The following is a 13,478-nucleotide window of genomic DNA, read 5'->3' as shown; positions in this document are numbered from 1 at the left end:
TATTTATTAGACATCATTGTGTACCACAATTGCTGTGCAAACTTCAGAAATGATGCCATCTCTTCCGGGGAGTGAGGGAGACAAAAATATACACCTGAAAAGAGAAACAGCACAAATTAGTATGTAAAAAAAATCAGATGAATGAAATAAATAAGAACAAAGGGAGTTTAGAGGAAGTACTAATCAAAGTGAACTGAAATAATCAGGAAAAGGCACAATAAAGGAGCACCTGAGCCTTGAACAAAATGAGATCTAGATTGACCAAAAGGAAAATTTATAAGACATGTAAGAAGAAGACCAAGACCACCTTGGAGTAACTGTGCAATTGAGCAGTGAGGAGGAGTGTAGATGACTAGAACCACTATGGGGAAAAGGAAAGAGAAAGAGAAAGGAAGAAGAGAGGAAGAGAAGGAGATAGCATTTATATAGTACTTTAAGGCTTGCAAAATGTTTTTAAATCTTAACTCATTTTGTCTTCCTGACAAATTTGGGGAGGTAGGTGTTACTGTTACCCTTATTTTATAGTTGCGGAATTGGAGTAATACAGAGGTTGGACAATTTGACAGTTAGTAAGGGTCTGAGTCTAGAACTGAATTTAGGCTTTGACTATTACAGAATGTAGTAACATGGTTGATTTTTTCCCCCAATTCTACTTAATAGATACCTCTTCCTTTCAAACCTATAAAAATGCATAACCATTCCATTTGGAATTAGAACAGTGCTGAATAATTTGATTGTACTCTTGTCAGCAAGTAAAATTTCTCTTGGTTTAAGTGACTCTACTGTAGTCGGGTTTTGGATAAAGGCAAATGGAATAAGCAAACTGCCTCTTGAAAACAAGTCTATTAACTTTAAAATATGTTTCAAGATGCCTTTTAATATAGCTTGGCTAGGCTTTCCTTGATACTTTGGTAAAGGTGTGATTTTGTGCATGTGTAGATACTCTCTCTATAAGGACACATTGTTGTTATCCTGGGCAACTCTGATCTGTGTTTTTTCGTAAATGCTTTTAAAAGCAATCATTCATTAATCACTTACTTTGGGCCACTTACCCACTGTGCTAAGAGAGCACCTGCCCAATGCACTAAAGGCCTACATCTTGTTCTTTTAATATTGCAGAGGTACCTAAAAATAAATATTTTTCATTGAATATTCAGATACCTAGATGGTCTATCTTCTCTTTCTCTGAACAAAGATATATCAAAGATCATTAAACACTGGAAGCCTAAGTCAGTAATAGGGCACATCATTGATTTGTAAGTTCAAATCTTGATTATTCCTGGTAATGAGGACCTAGTAGAATTTGACTAGCCAAAAACTACAAATACTGAAAATCTTAGGTAAAACTATATGCTTTCTTTTGCTGCCAACCCTTTATCCTGGGCTGCTAACAAAGAGCCAAAATAATTTAATTGAATTTCTCCTCCCTTTGATTTACTCATCATCTACCTAAAATATCCAGGAAGCATAAATTCAAAGAGGAAAGAAGAAAAAGACATGGATGATGCACAAATCAGATAACTTCCAAATAATTGAGTTGACACTGTCATTGCATCCCTTTCTTACAATAATTCCATTCCCATGCTGTGACTGCATTGACAAATGTACTATTGAATTTGTCTTTTTTATGTGATTAAACAGAGTACAGAATATTTTACACTTTCTCAGTCTATTTATTGAATATTTTGTAGGAAAAAAAGCAATTCATTGTTTTTTAGACATCTTTGTTAGTTCATTCCCATTTTTGAGGATTTTGAAGAAGGTTGTTTTCTTAAGGTCCATGTGGATAAATTCTTTTGATATTGTCCCATTCTACTTTCTTTCCATAATTGTGAAGTACTAGAGGTAGGTGATTATTAGTTTATGTGCTAGATAGCCAGTGTGGCTGCACTCACTGGATCTTTCAAAAAACGTAGGAAATAGCTACCAAAAACAGTCTTCTTCAGCAGAATTCACTTGGCTCTTATGGTGCCAATGTTTAGTTCAAATTAGATTTATATATTTCTAATTACTACTTATGTAAAGCAATTATTAACATGTCCCAAATTGTGGCCATAACCTTTGCCACCTTTTTAGGATATATTAAACACATAAAAATGCAGCAGTGTGAGAGATATTTTATGTAGCTAATTCAAGACAAAAATAAATTCCCAAACCACCACTTATTTCTATTATCTTGATATTTCAATTGAACATTCCTTTTGACCAGTATAATTATCTAAATCTTCTGCCCTATTTTATACAATCACAGTCATATGAATTTTTAAAATTTTTCACATTTGCTCATTATTTTGGTTGAATACATATCAATGCACAATACTTGAAAGAACCATCATTTCATCAGTTTGTACATCTTCTCCAAGGATATAGATTGTAACTCATTGAGAGATGCTGCTTGAAAAAGCACATCTCCTGATATCAATTCTTTGGGTGATGAATATTAAAGAACTGATCTCATACTCCATTTTTTTCTCATAGCCAACACAAACTTTTATTTCTTGCTAAAGAAAGGACAGACCCATAATATTCATATAGCAATGCTCTTTTTCTGAGCTGATAATGATTGACTAATGTATACTCTTAAAAACAGAGTGAAGATGGCACAGAGTTGGAAAAAACATGGAATTTTACAGTGCTAGGAATGGAAGATATAAATAAGGAGACTGATCAATGTATATTTAGCAGCACACAGTGACCACATTTTGATTTAAACATTCTAGGAAATATTGCAAATTGATCAGACATTTTCCATTGCTTTGCCTAGATATAGCATTCTTTCCAATAGGAATTCATTTTCCCATAGTTTTTTCCCCCCAGTAAGCAGTAGTCAATCTATCAGGTCTTTTCAGTAATTTCAAACTCTCTTTAAGCATAATAAATTAAGGTTCTGATTCTACTTGTGCTTCCCTAACTTAGCCTGGGTGATCTTTGAGCAAAACACACTGTATTGCTAGTCCCTTATGAAAAGATTTTACATCTTGGTAGGGTAAGGAATAAACATTTATTTAGCAAATATTATCTCATTAAATCCTCTTAACAAACTTGCAAGGTGGTTCTGCTATCCTCATTTTACAGTTGAGGAAAATGAGTCAAATAAAGGATAAGGGACTTTCCCAAGATCAAACAAATAGTAAGGATTTGAGGCCAGACTCAGACTCAACCTTTCCAGACTCCTGGTCTGGTATTCTACCCACTGCCTCTTGAAGTACCTATGGTCATCAAATTAACAACTTAAACATTGAGAACTCAACTTCCTATCCATGCTACAATGAGGGTAAGTAGACCTTTAGGAAATTAAATTTACCCTTTAGAGTTAAATGGTCTTTCTCCTAATTCCATTTAAAATATAAAACTTCCCCCTTTCTAGAACAAGAAAAAAGTAGTCACTTTTCTTAGTAGTCTAAGAAATGTTCCCAATTCAATATGAAAAAAAATACAAGTACATATGCTGCTTTTGATTGTTGCTATGATACCATGGTTTCTAGAGCTTTCCTGTTATTTTGAAGGTACTTCACAGAATAGAGCACTGCAAGCAAATTCTATCTCTTTTATTCTTTCTGTAGTTAAATGAATAAGAAATAAAAGCCTCAAACATTAAGTGTAATAGAAAAGGAAGCAATTTAAAACTAGTGTTTTAGTATCTTTGGTCTTTACCTGAAGGATAGATAAAGTTCTAATTTCCCTTAAACTTAATTCTGTGCCATGCAACATTGAACCAAAAAAACTTCTTTCAGAAATATGAACTATTTTCAGCTTAAAGGTATCTGCTGATGCTTAGGTCAATAAATTAACATCCCTGACCTTGTGCAGTACAGAGAAGAGGCTCTCAGTATCTGTAATCCCAGTTAATGGTCTTGGTTTTGCCACCTTTCCAGCTATGTTTCCTTGGACAAGGTCACATATCCTCATTTTGTGTATGAATAATAGTATTTGGCCTGCCTAACTCACAGGATTAGATAATTTTATTCAGACATTTTCAGTCCTATTGGGGTTTACTCTCATGGTTTTACATTTCCTTCTCCAGCTCATTTTACAGATGAGAACACAGAGACAAACAGGGTTAAGTGACTTGTCCAGGGTCACAAAACTAGTAAGTATCTGAGACTAGATTTGAACTCAGGAAAATGAGAAGCCCTGAATTAGATAACAGAATCATAGATTTAGACCCAGAAGGGAACTTAGATGTTATCTAATCATAGACCTTCATTTTATTGAGAAACAACAACCCAAAGAGATTACATGATCCAAGGTAACAAAGGTAGCAAATAACAGGGCATGATTTGAATCTAAATCCTTTGGCTCCTAAACCATTGACATTTCTTCATTACTACAGTATGTGAAAGCACTCTAGAAACTGTAAAGCACTTATGCAAACATAGACTAGGGATGAAGACAGGGATTGGATCTGTGATTTTATTGATATAAGGACACCACTCCCCCAGATGAAGAAGCTCCCTGAACCAATACAGGTTGGCATCCTCTTTGAAACTTGGAGTCTTAATCCTCTAAGAGCCCTGAGTTTGTGCAGGGTGGGACTTGAATCTAGGTAGTTCTCCCTTACTTTGAGATTAGCTTTCTGTTGCTTCATACCATTTCTCTAAGTGAACATGAGAGAGAAATATTTCAGTAATAATAATAATAATGATTATGATAATAATACATATTATCAAGTACAAATATATGATAAACTATTGGTTGAGTTGTTTCTTCAGTCATATCTATCTCTTTGTAACCCCACTAGGGATTTTCTTGACAAAGAGTTGCTTGCTATTTCCTTCTCCAGCTCATTTTATATATGAGGAAACTGAGGCAAATAAGGTTAATGACTTGCCCTGAGTCACACAAGTAATAAGTATCTGAAGCTGGATTTGAATTCATGAAGATGAATCTTCCTGCCTCCAGGCCTGGTGTTTTATATACTGTGCCACCTAGGTTCCCCCAGTAATAGGCATTCTAATGCCTAGAAATAATTTTAAGTATAGATTTAAGATTGGCACATACATCATAGGTTAACTATTTGGTCACTTGTCTTTTTTTAAAAGAGTAGCAGACATTTAACCAAAAGATTCACAATTCTTCATTGGCTCAGAACCATGCTAATGTTGTGGCTAGAGTGATAACAGAGATATTCCATTTTACTGTAATCCAGAGGTTCTATAAATTCCCAGGAAGTAGCTCTGGATTGGACAGAAATATTTAATAGCATATATCTTATAGTTGAAGAATGTCTCTGATACATTCATATGGTTTTGGTGATGTATGGTTATGCAGATCTGATAAATCTGTTTTTCAAGGGCCAATTTCTTCAAGTTAAGAAATGTGTATTTCCAGGATGGTCACATAATGATGGATTTTTCAGTCATAAGTATACTAAAATTAGTAGTCACAGAGAGTTTGAGGTTTGCATCAATGGATGGATCTCATGCCATTGATGAAATCAAAGAGCATGGAAATCCTGAAGAGTGTATGTGTTTATATATATATATTATATATATATATATAATATATATTACATATATATTGTATATATACATATATTTGTATTTTTATGTACATTTATTATACTCTTACATATATAAGTATATATATATATAATTTATGTGTGTGTGTATGTACAGATATAAATGTATATAAAAACAGGGCAGCTAGGTGGTACCCTGGATAGAGCCCTGGCCTTGGAGTCAGGGGAGGATGGGAGTTCAAATGTGACCTCAGACACTTGCCACTTACTAGCTGTGTGACCTTGGGCAAATCACTTAACCCTGATTGTCTCACATCCAGGACTATCTTCATCCATCCTGATTCATATTTGGCCACTGGACCCAGATGGCTCTGGAGGAGAAAGTGAGATTGGTGACTATGACAGACCTCTCCCCTCACTCAAATCCAATTCATGTGCTTGTCATGGCATCACCACCCCGATGTCCTGTCCTTCTTTGAGAATAGAGGACAAATATCATCATATAAATACATGTGTACATGCACATACCCCATCCCCACACTCCCATGTACACACACACACACACATACAGTGTGTATAGATATATACTTAACCATACGTTTATATGATTTTGCATAGTTGTTCTTAACCTGATGCCCATGAACTTGTTTTTATTTTAATATTTAAAAAAAAATTTTGGCCATGGCCAATGGGACATTTCTTTTTATTTCTTATACATGTTTGTAAGAGGATTTGTTTTTTCTTTAGTTCTTAAGTGAGAGGAGGGTGAAGGCTTGGGGTAATGGATGACAAAACAGATTTTCACCAACAGAAAAAATAAAATATAATTTTAAGAATTATTTTAAGATATCTTGATAACTATATTCCAATATAATTGGTTTGCTTTGTTATTCTATATATTGAATGTTACACTTAAAAACATTATTTTGGATGCTAAGGAGTCCTTAGACTTCACCAGACTGCTGAAGGTCTATGACACAGAAAGTTTAAGAATCCCTGATTTAACACAGCTTTGTGGATATGCATGTGTGTGTATATGTGTGTGTGTGTGTGTGTGTATACATATATATATATATATATATATATATATATATGTATATATATATATACACACAGGATATCTCCCCTTTGTCTATCTCTGACTTTTCCTATAGCGTATCATCAGAGGTAAGTTGTTAATGGTTGTGAACTTTTGTATCATTCCATGTACACTCACAAAACATAAAATCAGTGGGAGTCAGACTATAATTTTTCAATCCAGTAGAGATTAATTTGGATTCAATGGGAATAAAATGATACACAGTATACCTGAATCACATTTACGTTTTGGAGACATAGACTTGTTCTTTGCCCCCTGAGCCCAACAATGACATTTTAAAATAGCTAGAACTATAAGATTTTTAAGTGCAGTATTGCCTAAGATGGGGAGATGTCCTATTACAAATAGCTTTAGTGCAATCATTCTTTGGATAAAGAGTAGATACTATACAGAGTAGTAACCTAAGAAGATAATTTAAAACCACCAGTGAACCTAACAAATTCAAAGCATGGTCTTTCCTTGTGTCTAGAGAATGTAAAGAAATGCGTGCCAATCAGGCCAAGATTTCCATGGAAAACAGCAAAGCCATTAGCCAAGACAAATCCATCAAAAATAAAGCGGAAAGAGAGAGGTAAGTGGAAGGTTGCTCATGGTGAGAAGGTGTGGTATTGAGCCAAAGGAAAAAAATGTTCTCTGATTTGGAAATAAAAGACATGTGTTTGGGGCTCATTGTATTCTTTGCTTCTCATGACTTCTAGGAAAGTTTCCAACTGAGGCTGTGGTATCTCACTTTATTCTTTACTATGACTCCTCAGTCCAAAGGGACACACATGTATCTAGCTATTTTATTTCTTCCACTCCACTTCCCACTTTTGCCAATCAATGCAGAGTATGATTAATTACCTGTTTGGTCACCTGATTTATCATTTCATTTATAAGAAGAATTAATATTAGCTTTTTTTCCCCTTCATAGTTCCAGTTGTTAGGAAGCACTCACTGGTAGTAATAGTAGTAGTAACTATTGGTTCCTCCTTCTCTGCTAGTTATCTGCCTCCAAGGGGCAGCTGGGGGTTCACATATCATCAAACTCAAAGTGACTCTGAGACACACTAAGGATTTAGATAAACTCTAGATTTGTCCATCATTATTGATGGCCAACATAGGGCTTCTGATGGAGAATTAATGACTGACTTAAAAATGGTCCTGTGGCTGAGGGCAATGACACACAACAAAGTCTGTCATTAATCCACAGAAAATGCACTGTAAAGTCATGAGCTCCTAGGGATAAAAAAAATTAATCCTGTGTGTTTTATTGTGGTCTTGAAGCACTCTATTCAGACATCAGTGATGTTTATCTGGTAGACATTTTGCAAATTATTTTTAAAAGTTGACTACTTACTCTGTGAAATCTTTGGGAGTAAATTACTTGAAATATATTTCTTGCTTTGGGCTATGGTTAGGCAGAAGCCTGAGATGGGTGATTCTTTTAGTATATGTATTAAATTAAGGATTCTCTTACATATTAAAGAATGTGAAACTTTCTTTAAATATTAATATACTTGACCTCATGAACATTGCACTTTTATAATGCTTTTGAGAATTTCACTTCTAGGGATGAGATGCTAGGGAAATGATCTCTTTTCATGATCAGAAATCTCCTATAACACATGAGCAAGATATTAATTTCAACATATTCCAAATTAATTTATAATTATTTATGAGAGATATTTATCTTAAGTGATGTTGTCAAGTAATTCATGGATTTAAAAATAGCAAAAAGTCAAAATATTTGACAGTATTGATTCATTACAATATCAAATTATAATAAATTATTGCCATATTCTTATACCTATGTTGTTAATGGAAACCAGATCTTGTTAGCATGAATACTAAAGAACTTCCCCATTTGTTTTTGCTCTTCTGGAATTTACTATTTTTATAACTGCTTAAAATATTAAAAATTATCACTGAGATATCGCTTGGTGGGGTGGGGGGGTGGGGGAAAGAGGAGGGAATTTTGACCAACATTCCTTAATTAATTATTGATAGTTATGTCCTCATACTGGTGTCTGGATTTTATAAATAAAAGATTCACGAAATTCATTGAAATTCTCTGATCTAGTATATTTGAGATCTTTATTTTTTCCCATTTTCACTTCCCCATCAAGACATGTCATACATATTTGCTACTCTGAAGATTCTTAAAGTCATCATTCTTTAAATAGAGTTCCACTTAATTTATTGATATTGTAGCATCTCATTCTTTCACATTCAATTGACACATTCCTCTTTGTTTATTTAGGGGAAGGCACTCTAGCAAAAAATCATCATAAATGAATAAGAACTACAGAATGTTGTTCAGAAACTTTAGGAATTATAATTATAGTAAAGCCTCACATTCAGAATAATTTGGGGCAGCTTGTATAGTTAATGTGTTGTGTAAAATCTTTAAAGAGATGGTTTTTTAAAGTTATTTCAATGTTTATCTATTGCTCTCATTGTGCTAAGTTTTAAAATTACATTTAAATATCTTTTTTAAACAAATACTATCAAACTATAAGTGAATTTTTTATAAAAACAATCCTGACCCTTTATGTCAAACACACACACAGACACAGACACACACACACACACACACACACAAACACACACACACACAAACACACAGACACACAGACACACAGAAACAAAGAGAGATCTGATGTCTCCTGGAATAGGACTTGAAGCATATTCAACTTATATTTCATCTTGTAAGTTCTGATATTCAGAAATCTTTATCACAGTCACTCAAAACCAGATCAGTTTCTAGAAAATTAATAAATAAATCCAGGTAATGTATTAAAAGCTGGAGCCTTTTATTTGAGGTTTTTTCAGTTGCAAACAAAATCTTGTCAACAAATACAAATAATTATGTTCATTTTTTTTCAGGAGAGTCAGGGAATTAAACAGCAGTAACACTAAAAAGTTTCTGGAAGAAAGGAAGAGAGTAAGTATATTTTTAATATATGCTTTTGTAGAATGATTCTTGTTATTTATTTTTCCATTTTTATTCTCTGTCAAGTTTATCACCCAGTTGCACAGAAATCTTAATTCTGGCTTTACTCTCCTCACAGAATGACAAAAGCAGCTCCAAACCAAGGTTTTACATTAGATTTATTATTTGGCCTTATTTTTATATCATTCTGAAAATTAAGCCAAGTTCTAACTATGAATTATCCCTATAAATAATACTTCCCTTTTTAAAAAAAATCTTCAGTTCCCATACACTTTCACTATCTCTGTATTTGGTAGTCATCTATCACTTTCAAAAGACAACCTATGTTTTGAAAGTAATTTATTACTGTCTTGTTTGTAGCTCGCAATGAAACAGTCAAAAGAAATGGATCAGTTGAAAAAAGTTCAACTTGAACATCTAGAAGTCCTGGAAAAACAGAATGAGCAGGTATTTTGTCTGAAAAGGTATAAAATAAATAAGCTATTTTACAATATAAAGATAAATACTTTTTTTGAGTGAGGTCACTTGCTATTAGAAATAGCAAGAAATAGTGTTTTTTGAGAGGTTGTACAGGCATCATTACACCTAAAAGAGAAAATATTGACTCTTGACAGAGAAGGGAATGTGGACATAGGACAATAAGCCAATAGGCATTAAAACAATTCTGGTGTTATCAAGATTGATAATGCAAGGAGAAAAATCCAGACAAAGGTACTTCATGGTCATCAAAGATAAATTCTTTGCTTTAAATGGCAGAAAGCTGCTCTGGAGGCATTTTCAGTAGATCCTCATCTTCTACAGGCAAACGAGCAAAAAGGGCTCCAGCAAAATCATTTACAGGAAGCAAAAGCTAACGTTAGAGTTTTAAAAGATCTTATAAATCATCTCATCCAGTCCCCTTTCTTTTACAGATGAATAAACAAAGAGAAAGAGAAATGAATATCATGCAAATAATTTGTGGAAGAGCCTGGACTAGAATCTTGTCCTTCTGACTCCCGGTCCAGTGGTCTTTCCATTGTATTATACTGCCTGCTTAATTAGATGTTAAGACAATATGACCATAAGTAACAGTTGAGAGTTCAGTCTCTAAGATTCAACAATGTTGTCATCATTAAATCTGTTTTTTTATTAAAGTATGGAAGCGTCCACAAATATTCTGTGTTAGTTCGTTGTAGGGGAGATTTTTTTTTTGTAGTCATATTTCTACCAGTAGCACATTATTTCTCCAGGATTAAGTAATTTATATTGCGGAGCAATATGGAAAAGAGAATGTTTATAATTCTTTGACTGAAGATTCACAAATTCTTGGAAGAAAGATATGAGCTCTGGATTGTGGTATATGTCATCAAGAGAACATGTTAACTAGGGTTTAGTGCTGAAAATTGTTGACATTTTGAAGGATCCTAACAACATTTTTAGCCCTTTAAAATATAGAAATAAATGAACTTAGTATCTGATTTACAAGAATAATTCATCAAAATCTCTTTCCCAGCAATATCTGAGGTTATATAGCTTACTTTAGGTTAAAAAATTGTTAGTTATGCCCCTAAAGATGTCTAGATATTCATGTGCAATTGGATGTTTCCATATCCCTTTTTGCTAATAGCATTAGAATATTTAAACATATACTAATCATGAAAAGAAACAATAAAGTTTTTAAAATTTCCCTTAAATGTATGAGATTTACTCATAAAATAGTAGAGCTGGAAGAAATGTTTGGTCATCAAAACCAACTCTCTCATCTAACAAATGTGGAAATTGAGGCCCATAGAAGATAATACAGCTTAGTGGCAGAGCCAAGACCAAAACTCTTTCCTTTGATTTCTTATCCAGGGAAGGACTTGGAATTATGCCTCTGCTAATTTATTCAATGTACTAATCTTGATATTCCTATCACATTTTGATAGGTATTTTAATGGTATGACTTTATCAATTGTCCTGTTTCCTTTTCCTCTTTAAATTTAGGTCCTCATAATTCATTTATATGCCAATTTTTGTATTTATACATATATATATATATATATATGAGAGAGAGAGAGAGAGAGAGAGAGAGAGAGAGAATCTTTTTCTTAAGATTAAATGTCCACAAACGTAAAATTGAAAGGAAGAGATTGAGGAATTAGAACAAATATTGTTAAAAATAAGAAAAAAGTTGTTTTAAGTTACCTTTAAATTCCTGAAACAAATTCAATTGCATTTTAATTAATCTCAACTTCTTTTATTCTACTCCCATTCCCCTTTTTCCTCAAACAATTAGTCATCCTTTTGATCATATCATTACCATTAATAACCAGTGTTCTCATGTCCAAGAGTTCTATCTGGCCATTAAAATCTGAGTTTTAATTCTTTTTTTTATTTTCACTAGCCTTTTATCAAGTAGAGTTTATCAAGTGAGAGGTCTTGCTTAAATAAAGAAGTATGTCCTGAAATCTCTAGTATAGAAGAAAAGGGGGAAATCTGCTTCTACAACCATTTTCCCATTAATATTGACCTAGGGAAGTTTTTCATTAATGGGCAGACACAGGTTTTATTAACCTTTTCTTTTTCTGCATATGGTTTCTGCATCCATTTCTTCAATTCACTTCAGTATTCATTTATTTTATTTGCTTCGTGTTGTATGACTCAATTTTGACATTACTATTTTTGTACAAACAGCTTATGAAATCCTGTCATGCAGTATCTCAAACACAAGGTAGGATGAACCTATAATCAGCAAACTGCCGCTTTCCTTCTAAATGAGATCATTATCCTGGGTGCATTCTTTGCAAATGCAGTATCACAAAAGTACCAGCCAGATAATGATTGCTAATAGCATTGTTCACCATTTATGATTAGCATCTGTTCACAGTGACTATTCAGGGGTTTTTAGATTGAATAGTCTCAACTGTTTATTTCATGTTTGGATTGCTCATAACTGGATCTGGTTGAGCAATAATGCTGAAAACCCTACAGAGAATTATCTCTGTGGTGTTTGATCAGGATTTGCCAACTGTAAGCTTGAAAGGCTAGATCCATGGTCATAGATCAAGTCCACCATGATTGAAGACTTAATAAAATATTACCATAAATGTTGTCAGCAGTGAGCTTAAGACAAAAGGACCACAATCCTCCCCATATCAGAGAGTGTCTTCGGTAAACTTGATCTCTCTCTGAAAATAGACATTGATGCTTTTGATAATAACAGACAGACAGACAGAGAATCTCTTCATTGTAGTTAGTGCCACATCTATTCTGCTCCAGCTTCCTAATCATCACCCTTTGTAAGATCTATATTAACTTACCTCTCACTAAACTGGTGCATGATGGTAAATTACTTTACAACTAGATCCTTCTTTTCCTCCTTTGTGAAACACTGGCCTCAACCAGTTGAGGAGGGAGAACATACATACATACATACATACACACACAAGACCAGTCTAATCATTATAATTTTTTAATTATTATATTTCAGAAACAAACAAAAAAGTTGAGTTTTCAAAGTCTATACTGTATCATCATGTTTGTGAACATTGTCTTTGTGTCATCTTCATATGTCTGTGTTTTTTTCTTCATGTCTCCATTTTTTTCTAAATTACACAAGTCATCCTTAGTTTTAAAATCAAAAAGCAGATTCTATATTGATTTGAGGCATAAGACAGTGGGGAAAATTGTCTTCAGTTTACAAATAAAGGTCTGAACTTTTTCACACTACCTTATCTAACCCACCATCAAACTGAGAGAGAGACATGCGTTATTCGCAAAATGTAGCAGGAACTGAAGTCTCCAATTACATTGTATTGTTTAAACTAATTTATTAATAAGATTTTATAATAAATAAATTTGGAAGCACATGATCACAATTCATGTAGACAGCAAATGCCTCCACTGAGCTCTCCATTCAGCTGAGTGTGGCTGCATGCACCTGCATGTTCATGCACACACACACACACACACACACACACACACATACATACACACACAGCCTAGATTGAATTGAGTAATGA

General features: G+C 33.6%; 1 protein-coding gene across 18 annotated transcripts in view; it reads left to right on the top strand.

The window, feature by feature from the left end:
* The window catches only part of PLCB4 (phospholipase C beta 4), a 517,486-nt gene that overhangs the window by 492,618 nt on the left and 11,390 nt on the right, over positions 1 to 13,478 (top strand). For 17 of the 18 annotated variants that reach the window (XM_074209475.1, XM_074209467.1, XM_074209461.1 and 14 more), the window contains 4 exons: positions 7,030 to 7,131; positions 9,429 to 9,486; positions 9,856 to 9,942; positions 12,151 to 12,187. In XM_074209475.1, coding sequence (XP_074065576.1) covers positions 7,030 to 7,131; positions 9,429 to 9,486; positions 9,856 to 9,942; positions 12,151 to 12,187 — 284 coding nt within the window. Of the gene's footprint in view, positions 1 to 7,029; positions 7,132 to 9,428; positions 9,487 to 9,855; positions 9,960 to 12,150; positions 12,188 to 13,478 lie in introns of all 18 variants that reach the window. The other variant, XM_074209478.1, reaches the window with a different exon arrangement.

The sequence above is a fragment of the Macrotis lagotis genome, chromosome 1 (assembly GCF_037893015.1).
Source record: "Macrotis lagotis isolate mMagLag1 chromosome 1, bilby.v1.9.chrom.fasta, whole genome shotgun sequence".
NCBI lineage: Eukaryota > Metazoa > Chordata > Mammalia > Peramelemorphia > Peramelidae > Macrotis > Macrotis lagotis.
The sequence above is the reverse complement of the archived record's forward strand: the minus strand, read 5'-3'. Positions and strand labels throughout refer to the sequence as shown.